The 24,845-nt window shown below is 46.2% G+C and overlaps 1 protein-coding gene and 1 long non-coding RNA gene across 6 annotated transcripts; one reads left to right on the top strand and one right to left on the bottom strand.

The window, feature by feature from the left end:
- MARCHF3 (membrane associated ring-CH-type finger 3) lies at window positions 1-24,845 on the top strand. Of its 5 annotated transcripts, XR_016461505.1 has the most exons (7): window positions 699-827; window positions 1,825-2,032; window positions 17,831-18,040; window positions 18,401-18,445; window positions 18,528-18,930; window positions 19,070-19,196; window positions 19,276-19,367. XR_016461505.1 is itself a non-coding variant. In XM_031607745.2 (5 exons), exons 2-5 carry the CDS (start codon window positions 643-645, stop codon window positions 24,541-24,543), a joined length of 762 nt encoding a protein of 253 aa, XP_031463605.2. In that variant the 5' UTR covers window positions 329-488; window positions 611-642; the 3' UTR covers window positions 24,544-24,845. The 5 variants fall into 5 exon arrangements, 3 of the variants coding, with proteins under 3 accessions (XP_031463605.2, XP_089987012.1, XP_089987013.1); XR_016461506.1 differs by lacking the exons at window positions 699-827; window positions 19,276-19,367 and adding an exon at window positions 1-488 and having other exon boundaries at window positions 19,070-19,192; XM_031607745.2 differs by lacking the exons at window positions 18,401-18,445; window positions 18,528-18,930; window positions 19,070-19,196; window positions 19,276-19,367 and adding exons at window positions 329-488; window positions 24,385-24,845 and having other exon boundaries at window positions 611-827.
- LOC149912764 (uncharacterized) lies at window positions 18,332-20,383 on the bottom strand. The gene is made up of 3 exons (XR_016461507.1): window positions 20,270-20,383; window positions 19,162-19,351; window positions 18,332-18,557 (listed from the first exon to the last, which is right to left on the bottom strand). It is a non-coding gene; the product is annotated as an uncharacterized LOC149912764 (long non-coding RNA).

The following is a 24,845-nucleotide window of genomic DNA, read 5'->3' as shown; positions in this document are numbered from 1 at the left end:
GCCCGCACGTGCAGGCACGCAGCCTCCTCGCTGTACATCTGCGAGCAGCGACACACGAAGGCACCGAGAGTTTCACTTCCCAGCCTCTGTGCTGACCGAGCAGTCGCCACTGCTTCCCAGCTGCCACCCGGACATCGCAAAAAATACATTCTAAGCGATGGGGAAAGGAGCAGAGAGGAGAAGGACCGAGGCAGGCCGTGATTTCCACCGCACCGCGTGGCACGGCTCACCCCCGCACGCTGTTTCGGCGGCTCCGCGTGACGGCGCCGGTTGCGGGCAGCGGTGCCGCGCTCCGGGCGGCCGTGCGGGGTCCTGGCGGGGTTGAGCGGCCGCTTCTCCTCCTCGCACAGCTTCCCCTCCCCGCACGGCTCCCCGCGCGAGGCCGGGACAGCCCCCAGGTGCAGGGCACGCACGGCAGAGGTTGTGCGCTCCTTGCAGCGCTCGGGTGGGGAGAAGAGGGAGAAAGGCTCAGCCCCCTGAGCACAAAGGTAAAGTGCAAAGTCGAGATCACCTCGCTGCCGGCTGCGGTTCGGCGGGGCCGGGGGTCGGCGCGGCGGGGAGCGGCGGGCGGGGACGTGGTGTGACCGCCGCCCCCCCGCTCCCTCCGCAGATGTGCGCCCGGCGCGGCGGCCGCCCTCCGCTATGACGAACGGCCGCGGCAGCCCGCCGCCCGCCGCTCCGCCGCTCCCCGCCGCGCCGCGCCGCAAGAGCCCGCCCCGCGGCGGCCCGGCTGGCCCGGGCGGCGGGCGGCCGCGGTATGTCATGCAGGTGGCGGCCAAGGACGGGCAGCTGCTCTCCTCCGTGGTGCGGACCCTCGCCACGCAGAGGTAGGGAACGCGGGGAGCGAGCGGCGGGGTGCGGGCGGGGAGCGGGGTCGCGGCTGCGCGGCGCGGAGCTGGAAAGATGCGTCGGACGGGGGTAGCCCTGACGGGACGCGACCCGTCTCGCCGCTGTGGGGTTGCTCACTGCTGCCGCATGGGTGACCCGGAGGCCCGAAAGGGCTGTTCCGCCTTTATTTGCAATAACTTTTTCAAACCCGGTGGCTCTGCACGTCCCCGTGGGAAGCGGGCGGGCGCAGAGCTGCGCGCTCCGCCCCGCTTCGGTGCACCCCGCTGTCCTCTTCGCCCCGCTGCCGCGAGGAGCCGCGCCAGGCACCGCCAGCAGCTGCGGCGGGGGGAGCCCGAGCGTGGGGAAGCCGCCGTGCCCCCTGAAGAGAGATTCTTCCGTAAGAAAGTTGGTTAAGTTCGGAGTCTCCAAGCTTTCTCTAGAAGGAGGAGCGCCCTTTGCACATAGAATCACAGAATCACAGAATCACAGAATCTCAGAATGGCTTTAGCTGAAAGAGACCCGTAAGCCCATCCAATCGGCAGGGCCGCCACCCACCAGACGAAGCTGCCCAAGATCCCATTCAGCCTGGCCGAGTGCCTCCAGGGATGGGGCACCCACAGCTTCTCTGGGATGCTGAGAGAGAATGCAGAAGAATTGGCCGCGGGAGGAAAGTGCTGGACACGGCATTCCCTTCCCAGGCTGCTCTTATCTACTCTTGGGCAGCAGGTGGGGGATTGTCCCTCACAGCAGATGAAGCTGTTCCCACATGACCCTCTCATCTACCAGCGCTGTATGTTTGTTTTCTGCCCTTTTTAACACCCACAGAACAGACACTGTAAGTAAGCATATGCACATGCCTGTGGCTGTAGCCTGGCAGCCCGCTGCATCGACCACAGAGCAAAGCATGCACCCCGCAAACATTTCCTGCGTCGTGAACTGGTGGTGTCCCCGGAGGCAGGGCTGTTGCTGACTGGCAGTGTGTCTCTCCTCCCACAGCAGTCCCTTCAATGACCGACCGATGTGCAGGATCTGCCACGAGGGCAGCAGTCAGGAAGACCTGCTTTCTCCTTGCGAGTGTATGGGGACGCTGGGGACCATCCACCGCAGTTGCCTGGAGCACTGGCTGTCCTCGTCCAACACTAGCTTCTGCGAGCTCTGCCACTTCAGATTTGCAGTGGAGCGCAAACCCAGGCCGCTGGTAGAGGTGAGTATGAGGGGCACATCCTCCCGAGCTCAGCCCCAATGAGCACATCGTGTCTGCTTTATGTGGCATCACAGAGATGCTCTGCTGAAGCAAGAGCAAGCTGGAAGCCTGAGGCTCTGCAGCGTGAGGGCAGGAGCTTAAGGAAAGGGCAGGAGCAGCAGAGCCTGACTGATGGTTTTGCTTTGCTATAAACATAAGCGAAGGTTTGGGGTGCGGTGTGTGGGGAGTACAGAATACAGCAGCCAGGGTGGTGATGGTGAGAGGTGTGCCATAGATATGTGGTAGTTTCTGCTAGATGTATTCAGAATATTTGATATATCAAGAACTATTTTCTCATTGCTTCTGAGAAAGACAATACAAATCAAGGAGCCTAGGAACCTGGCTTCTGTATTGAGCCCACAAGAAGTAATTGTTTTTGTGCAGTGTCTGGCATTTTCAGCCATTCTGGAATGACCTTTTGGCCTCCTCTTGTCTGGGTACCAGACCAGACCATGAATTGGTAATTGTTCTTCCCATATCAATTAAAAATCAGTTTTGATGAACAATAGATGTTTTAGTGGCTGCATGAAGCTTGCCAGATTTTTTTGCATCTCCAGGAAAAGAGAGGAAAAAAAGCCCAAATCATTATCTCTACCATGATAATGATTTTTTTCTTTCTGTTTTCTTTTGGAGGAAAAATATATATATATAATTTACACTGAAATTAAAAGTAAATTACAAATAATAACTATTTTCAGAAACCATGTGAAGTATCAGTGGTGACCCAAGTACTTGCATGCTAAAGTTGTGCTGAGGGCAAAGTGTCCTTCTTGCTTACCTTATTACCACAAACTGTAGCAGAATAGGTAGTAGTTACACTGTTGAAAATGAGGGAGAGGATGTTCTGTTTTGCCCTTGTTCACAAGTAGGAGGATACAGGACAACACTGACAGGTGGGATTTGAGTCAGGGCATGGGCAGTGGTGAGTGAGCAGTTCTCACTGAAGACCACCAAAGCTGCTCCAGGCTGGGTGAAGTTAGGTGTTCGCACTTGTGTCCGAATCCGAGAAGATCTTCATTCTTCCTTTGGATCCACAAAAACAGAGATGTGGGAGCTCTTCTTACAGCCAGATGCCCTGAGCTGGGCCTGAAATCTTTTCTTGCTTGTTGGTGTGGTTTTGGTGCAAGTATGTTGCTATCCTGAACTGTTCTTCTGAAAAGAAAGTTGCGCAGTCCTGAGAGGGTGCTAAGCAGTTTGATTTTAGAGTCTGTCTTCATCTAGCTGTTCCCTTACAGTGGCTGCTCCTGAGCTTTGCTTTGTACAAATAGAGCATGACTTATCTCAGAGAAGCAAAGAAGCAAGCCTCTTTGTGCTAAAAATCAATTGTATTGTTACGATATGATATATGGTCTGATGTATATCATGCATATAGTAACCACTTAAAAACTGCCCTTTTTTTCCTCAGCTGGGGACAGGTGGGAACTAGGTGCAGGGACATTTCTGAAATATGGCACACGTTGCTCACTGAAGTTTTTCTCTTTACTATCCAATCTTTTCTTGCTTCTCAGCCACCACATCCACATCACAGTATTTTAATGCAGTTATTGGCAGTTGCAGAAAGGCTTGTAATAAAGCAGCAACTGATTCTCTTACATTCTTTTGCAGTCTTACAGAAGGAGTGTGTGTCTGATTTAGAAGGGAATCAAACTTATTCTTTCAAAGCTGAGAGCATCAAAGACAAAAAGTGACTGAGATGGGCTGTTTGCAAGGAGACAAACCTAAGCAGGAACATGTCAGCCAGACTTCTTGATTTCTATTACTGTGATTTAGGTTTGCACTCAAAGTTTGCATTAATCTATTTCACACAGTGCTTTGTATTTCCCAAACCTCCCCAGGCAAATAATTACAGCCAGTCTGAACAGTTCCCAACATTTAGCTGCACATTGCTGCTAAACCAGGTTCAGGTTTCCAGATCCTCTCACTAGCTGTACCCTCCAGCACCATCTTATCTGCCTCCCTGTGTTACCTAAAGTAACAGGGGATGGAGAGATGATTATCAGATCGATCAGGACAAACTTTCACAAAAACCTGCTCTAAATCTTGGACTAATGACAAGTCAGAGTGACCTGTTCTAATTACATTATGTGTGGATAAAAGCTGTGCGTGTATGTCTGGGTAATGGGATGACAAATAAGGCAAGTACCATCAACTCTCCACACTGTTTCTCACTCACGAAGTGCTGGCATAGCTGACATTGTGAGGCACAACCAGAGTCAAAGTTCTCTTCATTTAGTAGAACAATTAGTTCTCCAGAGGTTCCTTGGAAATAGATAATGGAAGTAGTAAATGGTCCTCTCAGTGGAGATGAATGATGAGTTTACCAATGCATTTTGGAGGTCAGGAGGGATAGATGTACTCATAAGGTCATTTATAGAGCGTAGCCAAGACAAGCATATCCAGTAATTCCTCATCAGGACCTGTCTCGTGCAGAGACTATATCCCATTCATTGGTCAGTAACAAGCAGGACAAAAATGCTTGAAGCAATCAGTCATCATATTAATCTTTTCTCTTAGAGATTTTTCTTCAGGGAAAAAAAAAAAAAAAAAAAGAGTTGTTTTGTTTCTGCCTATTGAAAGAAATATCATTCACTTTCTTGAAAGGGACAAAAAAAGAAAAAATTCCCCTCACTAGTTTGATTGCTGCTTCTAATGGGGCGTAGCCATAAGTGTGTGAAGAAGATCTCAAAGGAAACAAATTGATTTACTTACTTGCTCTACCCAGAAATGTCATACCCAACAAGCTTTCATGCTGTTAGCACCCAGGAGATGCTGCCTCAGTAGTGGACTTGAAATGAAGCGAGCAGAAAATGGCATGGCTGCCTGTTCAGCCGTCTTCCTTCCTCCCCTGTGCATGTTCTTATGGAAGCAGCAGAACATTTCGTGTTGCACTTAGTTATTTGGACAGAGCAGTTTAGTGGACCCATTTAGTTTCTCTCTCGACCATGGTGTCAGTTTGTCATTAGTATATTATTAAATGAGAGCAACTACTCCATGAAAATTTATTGCAAGTTGGCTTTTTGCCTTCTTTTTAGCAACTGCTTACGTTCATGCTAAGGATGTGCACCCATGCCCTTGAATAGACCTTTAGCTCAGGTTAAGGGGACATCTCTACAACTGTGTCCTGCCTCCTGCATTATTTGTGCACAGGATGCAAAAATGCAGGAATCGCTTTGCTTTCTCCTCCCAGCTTATGAGCAGCAGCCTTCTTTTTTTCTGGATTTTTTGTTGTAAGTTACAGCAAAAGAAATTTGATTTTGACCTTTGTTTCGTTTGTTATATCTTTTCTCCATCCTAAGTTTCTATCTGGTCAACTGAGTTCCAAGGTATGTATTTCTCATAGGAGACTTTCCTTTAGCTGTGATGCACTGCAAGCTTCTGTTTGGTTGAGAAACACTTCTCTGTGAATGTGCAGTGTGCTGAAGTAGAGTCAGGAAAGTCCATCCTGCCAAAATTGTGTTTGTGAAGTTTTGGATATTCTTGATGTATATTCTCTTAGCCCAGATTCTTTTCCTTAGAAGAATTGTGTTTCTTAACTATGTGATTGGGACAATATTTATTCAGTCTTCAATGAGTATGAGTTGCTCTCCACCTTTTCTACCTTAAGGCATCATGCCATGGTTCTGGATGGTAACATATGAAGGCTGAGGTCCTGTGTTTTTCTCTGATGCTGGGACATACAGAGTAATACAGGAGGAAAACAAGTTTGATGTTGGTTTTGATTCCTATTTACCACACTCTCATTTTGCCTTTTACACTGGGAGAAGTGCTCTGTGTGTTGTTCTTCACCAAATAAAAGAAGTATGCAACAGGGGTATGCAAGTATTTCATTTCCATGGGTATTTATCAAAGCTTGTTTGGCAGAAAGCATTGTTCTTCTTTACATGCTTCTTTGACTCCATACCTTTGGTCTCCTTTGTATCAGAAGTGCTGCCCTGTGTGATTTTACAGTCACTGGTGAGAACCACATGCTGCTAGGCACTTCTCAGGGTTAGTTATACAAGTGGTTAGTGTGCAGCAGGTAGGTGTGCAGTGATAGGGATCGACAGCCTACCAGGAGCTGTCACACTCCCTCCTGCTTCTGTAGGAATTTTGGCTCAGTGGATGGGCTGGTGCTTCTCTGCCTTGGACTTTTATTTCACAGCTACTCATGAACTTGTTCACAGCAGCTGCACTGTAGATAACTTGGTATATAGTTACAATAAAATAAGAGATGGGATGTGATAGAAAAAGTGCTTTTTCAGTACATTTGGGACATCAGGAACTGGCTATCAGATATGGTAAACCTGGAGGACTACTGTCCACTCCTGCTCTTTCAAACGGGTCACAAGAGGCTGCAAGTAGAAAATTACAAAACACTGAAAAGAACTTTATATCCGTTGGGCATGGCCCTCCTCTGGATTCACTCCAGCAGCTCCACATGTTTCTTGTTCTGGGGACCCCGGGCCTGGATGCAGTACTGCAGATGGGGCCTCACAAGGGCAGAGTAAATGGGGACAATCCCCCCCCTCTACCTGCTGCCACCACTCTTTTGATGCAGCCCAGGATACTGTTGGCCTTCTGGGCTGCAAACGCACACTGCTGGCTCATGTCTAGCTTTTCATCCACCAGGACCTCCAAGTCTTTCCCAACAGGTCTGGTCTCAAATAATTCTTCTCTCAGTCTGTATGCATATCTGGTGTTGCCCCAGCCCAAACACCACTCCTTGCACTGTGCCTTCTTGAATCTCATTAGGTTCACTTGGGCCCACTTTTGAAGCTTGTCTAGCTCTCTTTGGATGGCATCCCTTCCTTCTGTTGTATCAACTGCACCACTGAGCTTGGAATCATCTGCAAAACTGTTGAGAGTACACTTGATCTCACTTTCTGTGTCATTGGTAAAGACATGTAAGAGCACCAGTCCTAAGATGGACGTCTGGGAGACACTGTTTGTCACTGACCCCTTCCTGAATGTAGAGACATGGACCACAGCACTCTGGCTGCAACTATCCAACCAATTACTTATCCAGTGACTATCCAACTCTTCAAATCCACATATCTCCAATTTTGGGAAGAGAGCGTGGGTGTGGGGTCTTATCAAAGGCCTTGAAGAAGTCCATTGAGATGACATCTATTGTTCTTCCTTTGTTTATGGAAGCCATCACTCCACTGTTGAAGGCCACTGGATTCGCAAGGCAAGATTTGCCCTCGGTGAAACTGTGCTGTTTGTCTCACATCACCTCCTTGTCCCTTAATGTGTGCCTTAGTGTGTCTTCCAGCAGGATCTGCTCCACGATCTTCCCAGGTACAGAGGTGAGGCTGTCCAGCTTGTAGTTTCATAGGTTTCCTTTCCATCTTTATTAAAAAGGGGTGTACAGCATGAGAAGGTGGACATGGAGGTGTGATGCCTGGCATGTGCCTAAGGGTGCCTCATCTCAAAGGGAAAAAAAGCTGCTGTGTTTGTCCCCCACTGCCAGAGGGAGCCTTATCACAACTAACCCAGAACTCTAGGCTGAAGCAGCAGAAACTCTAGTTGGTGGAGGAAAGTTGAGTCTGATAATGGGGTTGGTACAGGTAGATCTGACATTGTGACAGACAAAAACAAATAGAGTGGAATCAAACTGCAAGGAAGTTTTTGGACCTTTCATGTTTAAGTAGGATTCTTCTTTCAGTAAAGCCAGTTTATGGTTCTTGTGACCCTGGAAATGTGTGACAATAGTCACATGGATGTTTTTGCTGTGTTTAAGCACAAAGGTTTGATAAATTTTACATGAGTATTATGTATCATCTTCACTTTGATTTCCACATTGCTACTATATTGTTTCCCATGACTTTCCTCCAGAAATGTATCCAAAACATGGCACTACAATGTACTGAAGTCCAACAAAATGTTAGAAAAAAACAGATGCACCGTCAGTGTGGCGTAAGAACTTCTAAGACAAGCTAGTAATGCTTATAAGTTATTTACATGTTTTAAACCAATCAGGATTTGGTATCTATTGGTTCATTCTTTTTTATTATTATTATTTTTGCAAGCAAGCAAGCAAACAAAAAGCACTTCATTAACAACATAAAACCCATAAGTAAAACAGCATGACTAGGAGAAAGAATAAAGTCAGAATAAACATAGCAATATTGAGTAGAAATTAACTACAGTTTTTCACCCATCTATTTCTGTCTCCAGAGCTCATATTAGAAAATAAAGAGTGGAAGCAGTTAAGTAAAGTGTGCATTCTGATTTAAAACTTCCAGGATCTTTGCACTGAAACATGAGTTTATTTTTTGTGTAAGGCTCTGAATCATACTTTTTTATCTGTTGTATTTCTTTTTATTTATTTTTCTTCTGCTCAGTGAAGCAGATCATTAACAATTGATTTGTTGCATGCTGTTGGTAGAGAAACTGCTCTCCAAATCAGAAGGAAAATGGTGACTTGGTGTAGTCCCCACTAGGAGTTGAGCTCAGTGATCCTTATGGGTCTCTTCCAGTCAGGATATTCTATGATTCTGTGAAATCTTCCATAAATCTCAGAGCACAGAGGAGCCCCAGCTTTCAGTGCAGCATGGTTGTGCAAAACAGGTTCAGCTCTTTTGCCTGCTTCTGTGGGGAATAAGGGATGCACTTGGAATTGCTGTAGCACGTTTTAAAAATGGGAACAGAGTATTGATCAAGCACTGGCAACAGGGAAAGTGCCCATGATCTACTAATATAAATAGTTGGAAAAAGAGCAAGCAAATTACAGCCTTAAACGAATGGGTAAAGGGACAGCACTTTAGAGAAGAGAGCGCTTGAAGATCTTGGGGGTGTCACAGGGGCCTCTCTATAAGAGTGGCATACATACATATATATGTCCTACCTCCCTTCTTGACCCTAAAAATACCAAATAAGAAGGACAAAGTGGGGGAGATGCTTTTATATCTACTTGTTCTTAGCTGCTTAAATGCTCCCCTAAGGACAACATAGGCAGAATTTGAGGCAGCCATGCAGCCTTCTGGTAGAAGTGTGTTTGAGTTAAAGTGTTACAAAAAGAAATAACAATTAACCTTGTAAAACATAGAGTTTTGAAAACACGACCTTTTCAAGACTGCCTTTCTGCCCCTAGAATGCCCTACTGTATTCATTTCTAGTGGGAGAGTTCAGAGATCAAAACAAGCTGCTCATAGTCCTTTAAAATAAACAAAGTAGTTAGTGTTCTTTACAGAAAAGCTTTGTAGTGGTTCTTGACTCTCTGAAAAAGAAGAGGTTCGGGGGAGATGTTGCTGCTCTTTGCAACTCCCTGAAAGGAGGTTGTGACAAGGTGGGAGTCAGCCTTTTCTTCCAGATAACATTGATAGGATGAGAAGGAATGGCCTTAAGTTACACCAGAGGAGGTTCAGGTTGGATATTAGGAAAAACTTCTTCTCAGAAAGAGTGGTGATGCAGTGGCAGAGGCTGCCCAGGGAAGTGGTGTGGTCACCATCACTGGAGGTGTTCAAGAGCTGAGTCGATGTGGCACTGAGGGACGTGGTTGGCACGGTGGGATGGGTTGGCGGTTGGATTTGAACATGTTAGAGGTCTTTTCCAACATTAATAATTCTGTAATGCAGCTCTGGGCCACCAGGTCATCATCTCTGTCCTGCAGGCAGCATTTCCTACCTGCAGGTAGCAGATACTGCCCACAGAAGCCTGTCAAAGACTGCTGCTTCTACTGAGAAAATTGCTAAGACGGAAAGTTTCAATGAATTCTGGAAGGGCTATCAAACTTTTATTGACTGGATCGTGGTATTTGCAGTGTGCTACAATATGTGTTGCAAACAGTGAATCTGCTTCACTTTGGATTTAAAACCTAAAACCATAATTTTTGTTGATGGATTTTCTTGATTGCTTTTGTTTTTTTGCCTAATTGGGAGGACATTCACACAAAAATGTAATGGTGACTTTACAAAACACGCAGATAAAATGAAATACTGCTTCTCTCCAGTATCACAGAATCTTTTTTCTTGACACATCTTGGAATCTTTTACTTGTTAGAAGTATCATGTGAAATATCATTAAACGAATTAGAAGTTGGTAATAGGGAAACTGAACAGCAGTAATGTTACAAGATTCAATATTGTTTAATTGGACCTCCAAGAAACGTCATTGATTTTGTGAGCTTAGCATGCTCTGTTGTTTGTTTTTGCTATCGTAAAATTACTAATCCTGTTTTTAGATATTAATGTTGTATAATCCAGAAAAAGAACACCACATCTGCCAGCTACTTCTATTATCACAGCTTGATGAAGCACTGTGTATCACACTCCTGCTTTCCAGCTGTCAGGCTGAAAGGTCCAAGTGGCAGAATCTGCTGTGGTGTGATAGCTACAGCCCGCAGTACTCTGCTTCATGCTTACTTCTAGCCCAGAGTTGGTTCCTGTCTGCACTGTTGCTTATGTTTAGGTTTGTTTGTTTTTGTTTTTGTTTTTTTCCAAAACACAATAATTATAAATTGTATCCTATACCACCCTTATAATAAATCTCTTATTCTCTTCGTGTATGAAAACATGCAAATGAGATTGTTTTCTTATTTCAGAACAGTATCTTTGGCTCGTTCATACGTCAGCAATGAAAATATTCCCTAAAACTTTAGTTAAAATGAGGGTTAAGTGCTGACACAGGTATGAACAGGCCATAATGTTGGCACAGCAAACTACAGAGCTCAAATCTTTAGTTTTCAGTTGTCACATATCTAGAAACTCTGTCTCTAGGACTGAAGGAGCATCTATACTGGCTATCACCAAGGCTCTTCCAAGAGCAGCCCACTGAAGAGAGTAGTGTTGTGCCAGTAACTGATAGTTGACCTAAGAAGGAAAAATACCTGAAATAGAAATTCTTTTTTTCAGTTGAGAAATGTTTGTTTTCTTTGGTAAAACATTTACCTAAAAAAGTTTTGAGCGAACCAAGATGTTTAATTACACATTAATTAAACAAATACAGGTACCAATCTGGTCTAGAAGACATTTTTAGTTACAGACTGGTAACTTAATCTGTTTCAAAACATTCTGTAGAATAAAAAGCTTCAAACAAAAATTTTCAAGTAAAAAAGTATTTGAACAGAACTACCTACATATTTAAATTAAATTACTGTGTATTTCTTGTACATAACTGGTCATCTTGGTATTTAGAAATATCATAGAATCATTAAGGTTGGAAGAGATCTCCAAGATCTTCAAATCCAACCATCATCCCAGCCCACCGTGCCCACCAACCACATCCCTCATTGCCACATCCACTCAGCTCTTGAACACCTCCAGTGATGGTGACCACACCACTTCCCTGGGCAGCCTGTGCCACTGCATCACCACTCTTTCAGAGAATAATTTTTCCTAATATCCAGTCTGAATATCTTTCATCCAAGAGAAGCGCTCTTGGAAAACCAGGCAGTATTGGCCTTTCTTGACTTAGAGCCCAAAAGAAAACCCTCCCACTGGGCACCGCCAGAGTGACACCAGAGATGACAATAATTGCTCTTAGTTCTGCTTGCATGTAGGCTGCTTTCACTGAGATTCACTGTGAAGTCATCAGCCTGAAAAAATGGAATGAACTGGCATGTAATAAGCTATTTTTGGCTCAAAGGGAAACAATTCCTTCCTGTCTTCTCCCCCAGCCTCAGATATGATAACACTATAAATATCTTTAACTAAAAGGCAGGGTGGAGGATTTTCATCATATTTTGCCGAATCTCCCTTGCTGCTGATACAACTCAAGCAGTATTTATGTAAAATCAATTTTCCAAGCAGAATGTATTGAACAAAAAAAGGGCTTCCCAGTAGAAACTGTGAGTGGCCTTAGGATCTGACACAGAAAACACTAAAGCAAATACTTTAGTTTTTGTGTGTCATTCAATTGGAGTCAGACCGATGAGATGAGTTCTCCTAGAACTGGGACCTTGGTGAAATACCTCTGACTCTTGGAGGTGCTTTGAGAAAGTTTGCTGATGCAGCTCATTGTAGTTGGGTCAATAAATGCCAAGGCAGAGCCTCTCAAATGTGCCCTCAGTTTCTTCTTGTTAATTCCTTCTTCAGATGGAAGGCTTCTGCCACATCTTAGTACATGTGTATTAAAAGGGTTTGGGGATAGATCTGGCTTTGTGTGCAGTTTTAAGCCTAAGTGAAGTTTGGGAAGCCAGTAATTGGCTTACAGGCCAAAAGTCTTCCAGGAATTGCTGCAAATCCACATCAAGCTCTGAAGAGCTGGAGTTGGCATTCAGCTGAAAGAAGCAAGGAGATGCTCTGATGAGGGTGAGGAGCTATGTTTTGTCTTTCTGGGATGAGCGGTCATTCAAATTCAGTGCTGCCTGGTGATGTAACTGCAGTAGGTCCTCTGTGTGCACTATGATGTGTGTGAGGTGAAGGTACTTTGGATGTTCAAGCAATGTTTCCTTCTGATAACTGCATTACCTCTGATATTCTTTTCAAAAGATAAACAGCTTCCTTCATGATCTGCAGACTCCTAGGAGGCTGTTCCAGAGCTTGAACATCTGAAAGCCGGGAAGGTTTTTCAGTTTCTTACCCTAGACGTATTTATGACCAATTATTAGCCATTTGTTTTCATGCCAACATTGTCCATTAGCTTAAGAAGCCCTTTTCCTTTGCTGACATCCCCCATCAGTTCTCCTGTTTTCCTGGCCACCCCTGAGATGCACCCATAGACATGATTTTGCTGGAGTAATTGAGAGAACCTCTGAAGTCTGCTCTTATGACAAAGGCTCTCAGTCCCCTCTATGGTCCTTCTTTGTTCCAGCCAAAGCAGAATCCTTCCTTGACTGCAGGAGACCAGATCAGGGAGCTTTCCCCAGTCCTGCAGTCTTCAGCATGTTTCTTAGCAAGAGGCTGTCTGCCCAGGGATGTTGCCATGCGCCACTGCTGCCATCGCTGCGCCTTCTTTCTCTGGCACTCTGCCTGCATATCTGGAACAGTAGTGGACGTTCACTTCAAGATGGCACTTGGTGATGGCAGTGACTGCCAGCTGGGCCAGTGTTTAGCTTCAGACGTGACTCTTTTTACAACCTGTCTTTTTTTCAAAAATTGAAATTGTTGTTACATCTTAATTTATTGCAGATGCAATCGAGTGCATTGACACATTTTAATAGGAGGGGTTTCAGAGTGCCATAGTGCAGGTCTGACAGTTGCATCTAGTCTTGCACCTTGTTCCTTGCCAGCATGGCAGTCCCAGCTGTGCTGCCAGAGCAATTAATCAGCTCAGCACTTTGCTGGAGCTGTTGCACAGGTTTCACTTTCACTGAACGATTTGCTGACTTGGCTTTTTAGCTATAAAGTAACTTTACAGTGCACATTTTCAAAACAAAAGACTGAAACCTAGAATCTAAACAGGAGCATGTTTGAAAATTCGCGTGCGCTATTTCCAGATTAAAATGCATGCTGTGACTGAAATCTGTGTAGCCATTGAAATTACTGTTCACGGAATCACAAACCACAGGGATGGGAAGGGAGCTCTGGAGATCACCTGGTCCAGCTCCCTGCTGAAGCGTGTTCCCCTGAGAACTTTGGACTTCCATTTTAGAAACAGTCAGTGAAATAACTTCAGCTTTTAAAATTGGACTATAAAAATTTGAGGTTTTAATTTATTACCTAATGATTTTATATAACTGTTATTTACTCGTCTGTCCTGGCCTCTTCTTGTATTTGAGTTACTTAGTTTTCATTCTTTGTTCACGTGGGTCAGACAGACAGAAATGGTGCTGGGAGCCATTGGATATGAAGCATGCTCAACCTTTCAATCAAGTTAATCTGCAGACCACCAAATGCTGTCTTTATTCAGGTGCACTGTATTGTACATTGTGAAAGTCACAATGGAGTGGGGGAAACAACATCTGCCCTAATGTGTGTGAATCATGGAATCATAGAATCATTAAGGTTGGAATAGACTCCTAAGATCTTGTTTGTATTCCTGTTTCCTGAAGTATGAGAAAGATGTGTGCTATGGAAAACTCATAGAATGATAGAATCATTAAGGCTGGAAAGACGATGAAGAACATGAAATCCAACCAGAAGCCCATCTATCCCCAGTGTACCCACTAAACACATCCCTCAGTGCCACATCCACACGGTTTTTAAACACCTCCAGGGCCAGTGACTCCACCACCTCCCTGAGCAGACTGTGCCACTGCCTCACCACTCTTTCTGAGTTGAATTTTTTCTTAATATCCAACCTGAATTTCCCCTGGTGCAACATGAGAATATTTCTTTTTGTCCTGTTGTTATTACCTGCATGAAGAGTGTGCCTTAACATGTCCTAGGAGAATCTGTTCCATGATCTTCCCAGGCAAAGAGGTGAGGCTCACTGGCCCGTAGTTCCATAGGTCCTCCTTCCTCCCTTTCTGGTAAATGGGAGTGACATTTCTATTTTTCCAGTCCCCAGGGACCTCACCTGACAGCCACAGCTTTTCACATATGATGGAGAGCGGCTCAGCAACCATATCAGCCAGCTCACTTAGGACCCTGGGGTGCATGTCATCTGGTCCAATAGGCTTGTATACATTCACTCTTATGAGGCAGTCTCAGACTTGCTCTGCCCTTACAGCAGGAGTGGGATTTACTCCCCCAGTTCCCACCTAGAAGCTCAGGGATGTGAGTTTCAGGGATGTGAGAAAATATGAGAATCCTGTCCGCCAGTGAAGACCGAGGCAAAAAACTCACTTCATACCTCAGCCTTCTCCATACCTGTTGTAGCCAGGTCTTTTTTCTCATTTACCAAAGGAGGTACACTCTCTTTGTGTGCCTTTTCTGGCCATTTTACCTATAGAATCCCTTCTTGTTGCTCTTAACATCTCTCTCCAAGTTCAGTTCCATCTGCACCTTGGTTTTCTTAATCCCCTCTCTGCAAATCCGGACACCATCCCTGTATTCTACGCAGGTGATATGCCTGATTCCATTGGCCTTGGCCATGTGAGCATTCTGCTGGCCCATGTTCTGCTGGCTGTAGTGTTGCATGAGGCTGTTGTGACTGAAGTGCAGGACACTTGGTCTTGTTGAAGCTCGTAAGTTCATGCAGTTGGCCTTAGCTCATTGATCAAGCCTTTCCAGACTCCTCTAAGGGGCTCTTCTACCCTCATGCAGATTGACAGTTCCTCCCAACTTGTTGTCATCTACAAACATACTGAGGGTGCATTGCATGCTTGCCACATGGACACATTCCTGTCTTTCTCCTCTCCTTTCCATAGATGCATGGCATTTCTTGCTCAGCTGTGCTGCCTGGGTTCTACTGGCCCTATGAATGTAACCATGCTGAACATGCTTGGGGAGCAGCCATGCCTCTTTCCTGCCTGGCACTGGGTATGCAGATGCTGGAAAACTGGTGCGCAGCTGCTGCTCTGTGGAGACTGAGATGCAGAGCAGGTGCTCAGCATTTTTCTGCCACGTTACCTCTTAAACAAATGCCACAAACCCTTCTGACAGCTGCTTGTAAGAGCAAAATCCCTGCTGCCAGGCGTGTTGAGTTCCTCTCATTTTCCTGTCAGTTTCTCATTACAGGAATTCATGGAAATTGAACAAGGAGAAGTTGCAATCAGTCATGTCTAGAATGTCTAGAATATACCCTGAGACTGTTATGCATGCACCCTTGGTATAGTTTTTAAACACATGGAACAAGACTCCAAGGAAAGTGTTTCCAAGTTTTTCGCACATGGCTTTATGGTGTTCAAATACTATAAACTGCTCATATGTGGGCCTAACCCTCCTTCCTACACACACCCTGGGGGTGAGCTGGGTGTGTTGCTCCTGCCCTCTGCCTGCCCTGCTGTAGTCGTAGGGTGCATTCATTAATGTCAAATCTCTGGCACTGCTTGGAAAGGAAGGAATGCTACTGCACAGTCCTCTTGGAAGAGTGCCTTGCCTTGCATCTGAAGTTGCTTGTGGATGTACAAAGTAGTTATGAAGCTCTTTATACTTAAGATTTTGTTCTCTTCAACATCTATCAGCAGTGTAGATAGCGGAAGCAAGTGCCCCCTCAGCAAGTTTACTGAAGGTGGAGTTGGCACAATAGCAGGAAGGGCTAACATACAAAGGGACGTGGACAGGCTCAAAAAATGGGCTCACAGGAACCCAGTGAGGTTCAACAAGACCTAGAGCAAAGTGCTGCACCTCGATCAGGACAATCTTAGATATGTGTACAGACTGTGAGAAGAACTCATTGAGAGTAGCCCCATGGAGAAGTATCTGAGGTTTCTGGTAGATGAAAAACTGGACATGAGTCAGCAGTGTGTGCCTGTAGCCAACAGTACTCTGGGCTGCACAGAAGAGGGGTAGCAGCAGGGAGAGGGAGGGGATAGCCCCCATCTACTCTGCCCTTGTGAGGCCCCATCTGCAGTAGTGCATCCAGGCCTGGGGCCCCCAGAACAAGAAACGTGGAGCTGCTGGAGTGCGTCCAGAGGAGGGCCATGAAGAATACCAAAGGGCTAGAGCACCACTCCTTTGAAAAAAGGCTGCAGGAGCTGAGCTTGTTCTGCCAGGAGAAGAGAAAACTCCAGGGAGACATCATTACAACCTTCCAGTATTTGAAAGATGTTTACAAGCAGGACAGGGAACAACTTTTATATGGTCTGACAGAGATAGGATGAGGTGGAATGGTTTTAGAATAAAAGAGAGGAACTTTAGATGAGATATTAGGGGTAAATCCTTTACTCAGAGGGTGGTGAGGCACAGCTGCCTAGAGAAGCTGTGGTGCCCCATCCCTGGAGGTGCACAAGACCAGGTTGGATGGAGCCCTGCACATCCTCAACTGGTGGGGGGCAGCCCTACAAGGGCATGGGGTTGGGTAGTCTTTAAGGGCTCTTCCAACCCAAGCCATTCTGTGATTCCTGTTATTTTAAAGTAAGTGACTTGAAAGCCTGTCAAAAATTTGTTTAAAAGTATATTTTTGCGTTCCTCTCAATTCCTAAGTTATGCTGAAAAAAATGAGCCTGGTCTGTGGCCACGTGCTCCTGGATGCACTCACTTCTGTGGCTGCTGTTTTACCCCATATTCAGCTGAAGAGACACATGCTGCATTTATTTTCCTGCAGTGGGCAAAGCAGGAAAAGGTGAAGTGGGGCTTGAAAACAGCAGGTTGGGACACCTGGGTGAGCATCATTGCTGCAATGGCCATGGTTCCTGCTGCACTGAGAGCAGAGGATGAGAGCACACCAGCCAGACAGGGTGCAGTGCAAGGCCCAGGACTGGTGTATAACCCTTTGCTGGCTGTGGCTTTTGGGTGGCACCACAGCAGAAATGTTTGATACCTTTTGGTAGTACTGTGCATATCTGTAGAGAGAAAAAGGAAAACAAGGATGCTGCAGCTGTCACAGAGAGTAACCTGCATCATACAGTGGCAAAGGTTGCATGGCTCAGTAGTCATCCTGTTTAAACACTGACTTGAATGATGAGGTTTTTAAATTAGAAGGCCTCAGTGTGCTCTTCCAGGCTGAACTTTTTCACCTCTGCTATCTGAAATCCTGTTTATAGCAATGGAGGTGTGCAGGACTGATAACTGTTCAATCAGCCTTCACTTCAGGCATTGACTTTCAGGCACTCTGTTTTGCAAGATTAATATCCTCTTAATAAAAGTAACCTTGTGTGCATTCACCTCTGCTTGCATGCAGATACCTGAAGGCAAGTTAAAAATGGCTTTGCTAGTGTTACTGGCAGATTTATATATACATATATATATATCTTAAAATAGGACAGAAAGCAGTAACGAGAGTTACTGCTCTGGAATTGCAGAAGGTGCACTCTGCTGGCTGACACTTGCTTTGTCTGTGCTTTGCCTGCAGTGGCTGAGGAACCCAGGTCCCCAGCATGAGAAGCGGACTCTCTTCGGGGACATGGTGTGTTTCCTGTTCATCACTCCACTGGCAACCGTCTCTGGCTGGCTGTGCCTGCGGGGAGCTGTGGATCACCTGCACTTCAGCAGTAGGCTGGAAGCTGTTGGCCTCATTGCACTTACTGTTGCACTCTTCACCATTTACCTCTTTTGGACCTTAGTGAGTATGGGTATGGGGGAAAGAGTAGAGCAGGAAATTAATTACACCTCTACCACTCTAGAGTGCTGTAGAGTGGATGAAGCATTGCATAAAGCATCGTTTACATTCAGAAATCTCTTCATTCCATGTATATTAAGTTCTTTGGAAATTCAGAAAGATGCAGTGCATTTGAGGTCTGTACTTCTCAAATCTCAAATTCTGGGCAGGAGAGGGAGGGAGGAAGCAGTGAGGAGGAATTCAAAGCAGGTGCTGCAGCATGGTGATACCATCAAAGAAGGCTACAAAGTTGGTTGAGGCACAATTCTCCCTTGGTGAATCCATGCTATTCCTGATGACCTTCTTCTCTTCCAATTGCTTGAGATGGCATCCAGAACAAGCTGTTCCATCACCTTTCCAGAGACAGAGGTGAGAATGAATGGCCTGTAGTTTCCCCAGATCCTCTTTCTTGCCCTTTTTGAAAACCAGAGCGACACTGGTTATCCTTCAGTCTTCAGGCACCTCTCCTGCGCTCCAAGACCTGCCAAAGATAGAGAGCAGTTCAGCAATCACCTTTACCAGCTCCTTCAGCACACGTGGATGCATCTCATCAGGGCCCATGGATTTGTGCACACTGATCCCAGCTAGATGCTCTTGGGCCATCTCCTCCTCAATCAGAGGGAAGCTCTCAATTTCCTGGACTCTCTCTTCCCTCCAGAGTCCAGGAGTCCTGAAGGGGAGTCTCTGAAGCAAAGATGGCATTCAGCATCTCCACCTTCTCAGCATGTCCCATTACCAGGACGCCTCCCTCATTCAGCAGGGGATCAACATTATCCCTAGTTTTTCTTTTACTGTTAACAAAAAAAAAAAAGATAATAATAAGGGGTTATCTCGTCTGCCAGCTTCGGCTCCAGGTGAGCTTTAGCCTTCCATGCTGCTTCCCTACAGGCCCTGACAACACTCCTATAGTCCTCCCAAGGCCCTTTCACCACATTCCATAAACCTTCTTCTTCCCTTTGATCTTATTCATGAACTCCTTGCTCATCCACACAGGTCTCCTGATTTCCTACTCTTAGGGTTGCACCAATCTTGAGCTTGGAAGAAGTGCTGTTTAAATGTTGCTCAGCTCTCACAGGCCCCTTTACCTTCAAGAGATGAGATGCCCACAAGATACGTCCAAGTAGGTCCAGGAACAGGTCAAAGTTGACTCTCTGAAAGTCCAGAGTAGCAATCCTACTTGCCTTACTTCTTCCACACAGGATCTTGAACTTCACCATCTCATGATTGCTACATCCCAAGCTGCTCTCAACCTTCACATCCCTAACAAGCCCATCCCTGTTGAAAAGAAAAAAAGAAGAACACCCTGCCTTGTTGGCTCTTCCACCACCTGTGTCAGAAAATCATCTTCAACGCATTGCGGGAACCATCTGGACTGCACGTGCCTGGCCATGTTGCTTACATAACAAATATCTAAATGATTAAAGTCCCCCATGAGAACCAGCACATGGGATTGTGAGTCTATTTCCAGCTAAAGGTAGAAGGCCTTATCAACCTCATCCTTCTGATCTGGTGACCTGTAGTACACCCCCTCAGTGATGTCAGCCATCCCAGCCTACCCGTTAATTCTCACCCTCACATTCTTCCCCCCTCCCAGATGGAGCTCATTACATTCTAGTTGGTCTCTCACATGAAGGGCAACTCTTCCACCTTTACTTCCCAATCCTATCTTTCCAAAGAAGGATGTAGCCCTCCACGACAGCATACCAGTCATGCGAGCTGCCCCACCACATCCCTGTGACTGCAGTGAGATCACAGCCCTGCAAATGCACACAGATCTCCAGCTCATCCTGTTTACTTCCCACGCTGCATGCACTGATATACAGGCAGTTAAGGGAAGCAGCGGGTTCAGTTACCCCTGGAGGGACACAAGATTTTGGATGCAGTACTGGCAATATGACCTTCTCTGAGGAGGCCTTGCACGATCCCACGGGACAGCTCGGAGGTTTTTCCCAGCAATCCCCAACAGTGACAACATCCCTCAGCTCCAATCTGTCTCCCTCAGAGATTCCCGGGAGCCCCTCAGGCTGCTGATTTCTTGTGGCAGCCCGGCCATCTGCTCAAGCACCTCCTTGAACAGGGCACACCTGCAGCCATGACAGCCCTCTTCTCCCTCAGGACCCAGGGAGACCTCGAGATTATGGGGCAATCCAGAGTCAGCATTTTGGACTACCGCCTCACCCCACGGGTGCCCACCTGGGTGCACGCATGAGCCCAGAGAGGCTGTGTCCCCTCAATCTGCATTGCTGCCTCAGCCCAGCTGCTGCGACGGGTCCCCACCACGATAATGAAAGAGGCGGTAACATCCCAGAGTTCCTAGAGCAGGAGCGGAGAAAGAAGGCAGGAGGCTCCTCCCGGCCCTCCCACCCTGCCCCGCGCTACCTGACGGGCGCGCCCCGTTCGCACGCCGTGTTCGCGGCGCTCCCTACGGGCAGTTTTTATTCAGGCGGGGTTGGCTGCCCTCATTCCCGGCTCCGCCCACACAGCGTCGGCACCCGCGGCGGCGCAAGCGCGGCTCCTGCCCGCCGGGATCACTTGTTGCAGTCGTTACACGCGAAGTCTTCTCTGAAATAGACTTTAAATTTCCCCTTGTCCTGTCACGACAGACCCTGCTGAAGTGTCTGTCCCCTTCTTTCTTGTAGCCCCTTTTTAGATACTGAAAAGCCATCAGTTCTCCCCGCAGCCTTCTCTTCTCCACACTGAACAGCCTCAGCTCTCTCCTCATAGGAGAGGTGTTCCATCCCTCGGATCGTTTTTATGGCCCTCCTCTGCTTGTGCTCCAACAGGTCCATGTCTCTCCTGTACTGAGGACTCCACATCTGGATGCAGTACTCCAGGGGAGCCTCACCGGCACAAAGCAGAGCAGCGGGATCACCTCCCTCACCCTTCCGACCACACACTTCTTTTGCTGCAGCCCAGCATACAGTTGGCTTTCTGGGCTGAGGGCACGTTGCTGGCTCACGTTCAGTTCTGTCTACCAAGTCTTTTTGGCAGGGCTGTGCTCAATCCTTTCATCTCCCAGCTTCTACTGCTAGTGGGGATGGCCATGACCCAGGTGCAGACCGTACACTTGGCTTTGTTGAATATCATGAGGTTCTCCTGGGCCCACTGCTCAAGCCCATCTGAGTCTCTGAATTGCATCCCTCAAGCAGGTAGTAATTTCATTTAATTGCTTGTGACATGTGGACACATCTGACGTTGCTCATTAAGATTTCAGGAGCATCTCAGATGTAAGCTAGCAACATCTACTGCTACTGCTTTGACAGGGATGAAATTCCTTCTAATTCACTTCATAATGTTTCTCCTTTCAGAATCCTACAGAGAAATGTATGCGCCCTTTAGAAGTTACTTAGTGCTTGGAGAGTATGCTAAGAGTGATCTTGATACAAAGGCACACCTCAGCTGGTTTAACGGAGGCACAACATCTTTAATGCCCACTGAGCTGTGCAAGATGTAATTGAATCGGAGCCATCGCACAGCCCAGCAGGAGGTGGATGGGCAATGAAGCACTGCATCCATCGAGCAGGCGCGGGGCTTCCTGCCTTTGTGGGGTGGAAGGACCTCCTGCTCAGCACCCAGTTAGCTGAGGGTGGAGCGGTGGAGCAGAAGGACGCGGTGGGGAGGATGCTCAGGCGCTGTCCACAGTACTGAATGTGCCCTCATTTCGCTCTCAGCATTAGTGCTGGACGAGTTCTGAGCAGATTCACGTGTGTTTGTAGATTAACTCATCAAGCTCAAGAGGTGGTGTATTCATGCACCTCGCCAGAAGGCAGATTTATGAAAGCAAAGTAGAGATTACAGCAACTACCTTAAGCTGGCAGAGGGCACACTCTACCTGTGTGCTCAGCAGCTTGAGGTGCAGTGCTCCTGCAGGAAAGCCCCAGCCCGTGTTTGCCCAGGTATGTGCCAGATGTGCAGACCTCCCTTCAATTCTCAGTGCTGAGGAGATGGGAGAATCCTGTTCTGCTTGCTTAGTTATGGCTATGCAGAAACATGTTGAGAGCTACTGTGTAAATTACACATGACGTGTGATATATCGCTTCTCTAGGTCCTGGGAAAATTAAGAAAACTAATATTTAACTTTACTTCCCATAAATCAGCTTATTCTCTTGTAGGCAAAAGCAGTAAGCACCACAGTATCCCAGTGAACAGAAAAAGGGGGAGAGGTAATTTTTAGCACCCAAGAAGCTGTCTGATCCCTTCCCCTGAAAGGGAGGTCACAGCCAAATCCTCCATAAAATGCTTTTACCTTTCCTCAGTTAATCACTGCAACTGATCTATGCTCCCCAACACACACCCCAAAGAAAGAAAAGTTCTGCTCTGCCCAAGATGAAACCTTCAGAAAAAAAAAACAAAAAAACTGATTTCTGTTTAAGGATTTAGGGCCATGTTCTGCCTCTCCATGCACTCGCTGACCTTTCTGTGAGGCTAAGAAGGGTGCAAGAGGATTGGCCACGTAGCTTCCAGTGTAACATAACTGCTGATTAAACACCAAGGGTAGCCTAAATGAACCCAAATTAGAGACACACGCTTCCCCTCCCTATAGTATTGAAGAGGTGAACAATGCCCAGTGTGGCAATGCCCAGTGTAGGAACAGGCATTGTTGGTGCAGTGTCTGAGTTCCACCCCAGAGTAGCAGCATTGGGCAAGGAGCACTGGTCTGGATGCTCTCAATGAAATTGAGCAGCTGACATCACTGGGAAACCACCTCAAGGCAAGTGCCCACTGAACTAGGATATTCTGTGAAATGATGTAAGCAGACAAGTAATTAAAGCCTGGAGTAACAATTTTGCTCTTTCTCAAAGAATCACATATGATACTACAGAAGAGCTCAGCCTGAACTCCTACTCACTTATCTGAGGTGGTTACAGCACTCTGCATAGCATTCATCTTTGTAGAGTTTTTTTTTTTTTTTGCTGTTTTGTTGTTGTTTTTTTTTTTTTAATTGCTTCCTCTCTCTCTACCACATTATTTCTGCTGATACTACAGTGACTACCAGTGCCTTTTTAAAAGAGATTTCTCATATTCTTACATATGGGCTGTTCCTATATGAGGTGAAGACACAGACTGCTTTACCTTCAGGGGGAGCAGAGGAGATGGAAAAGTGAGGAATTAATTCATCTGTGGAAAGAGCTGTCCTTGGGCAACTTCTCAGCAAGCAAAAGCTCTGTTGGTTTTCCTCAGGATAAGAACCTAATAAAAAATATTTTTTTTTTTTGTTTTTTTTTTGGTCCCTGTATGATTTTACAGATGGAAAATCATTTATTTAGCTAAAAGCACTCTTTTGCAACTAAAAGGGTTTTGAAGGATACATTCATAGGCACGTAGATGGCTAGTGCAGGAGCACTGTGCTCTGTAGCCATCCACACCACCAGCACTGCATGTCAGGGAACCAGATGCAGCACCTGCATAGCAACCTCTGCCCTCTGAATGGTGGTGACCTAGTGAAGTGGCACAGGTGCATAAAAATCAATGACAAATGACAAGTTGTGTGTGAAAATTGCATAGCACTTCGGTGCTTGCTGCTTGGGTCCCTTCCTGCCTGCAGCTCAGGAACACCATCCTTGTCATTTGGCACAGCTTACCAACAAGCCCCAAGCCAACTAACAGGTGTTTGACATAGCTGTGTAAATACAGCGCTGCATACAGACCTAACTTGTGCACTTGGCTGTCACTAAAATAATCAGTAGACTACTTTAAGTGATCTGGTATATATTCACAGCAGTCATTGCCCTTCCACTATTAGCAGGCCACATTGAGTTTGCAATTGGTTACCTGCGAGCAGTAAAAAAAAAAAAAATTCAAAAGACAACCCTGGCTGAGACACCGATTCTGAGAGACAGTGCATGCTGGAAGTCAGTCACACTCATCTTGTGGTACCTATCCAATCCTGAATTCAATACATTTAGCAACAAAGCATTACAAGGTGGAACATATGGTCCTGCTAATGCCTGCACGCGAGCCAGCTACAGAAATCATCAGCTTAACAACCTCAAACCCAAATTCATCTAGTTATAAATGGCTACTAGCTCTTGGGATAGATGGGCAGGATGTCTGGTTTTTCATTTCATTAGAAGGGAATGAGAACTATGTAGCAGCAGAAAGTAGGGCACGAGCTGCTCTTCTCCTCTGCTGTGGAAGCTTAGGGAACAAGCCCCCTATCCATTTGGTTTCATCTTAGTCAATTTTATCCTAACAAGTGAGGCTGCTTATAGGCTTTCTGTCCCACTCGAAGGTGTGTTCCCTAACCCCTCACTGATTCCTTAGATGAATGAAATGATTCTGAATGTACCTGTCTCCTTTCTCGGCAGGTATCATTTAGGTATCACTGTAGGTTATACAACGAATGGCGTCGGACCAACCAGCGGGTGATACTCCTCATCCCCAAGTCTGCCAACATTCCCTCCAACCAGCAGTCCCTGCTAGGCCTGCCATTAGTCAAAAGGAACTCAAAGGAGACAATTGTTTGATTTGGGCCATTCTGCTCTGAGGCTGTGCACTAAGGACATTTGCCTCACTGTGCTCAAACACCATACAGAACCCAGCAGTGTGCTATCCTGATGCACAAACTCTTCATGAAGAAGGAAATTGCCATCTGAATTCAAATGGTGGATGCTGCAGTCATACGATATTTGCTAAGCTGCCAAAAACATTTATTTAGCAGATACTGTGTGGAAGCTCATGTTAGTACTTGCATCATCAAGTGATGCAAACTTTTCTATTATTAAAATAAACTGAAAATTAACAATGCAAAACAGATGTAGAGTGCTTT

Source organism: Phasianus colchicus, chromosome Z, assembly GCF_987193195.1.
Source record: "Phasianus colchicus chromosome Z, bPhaCol1.hap1.1, whole genome shotgun sequence".
In the NCBI taxonomy this organism is placed as follows: domain Eukaryota; kingdom Metazoa; phylum Chordata; class Aves; order Galliformes; family Phasianidae; genus Phasianus; species Phasianus colchicus.
This window is presented reverse-complemented; position numbering and strand designations above follow the sequence as displayed.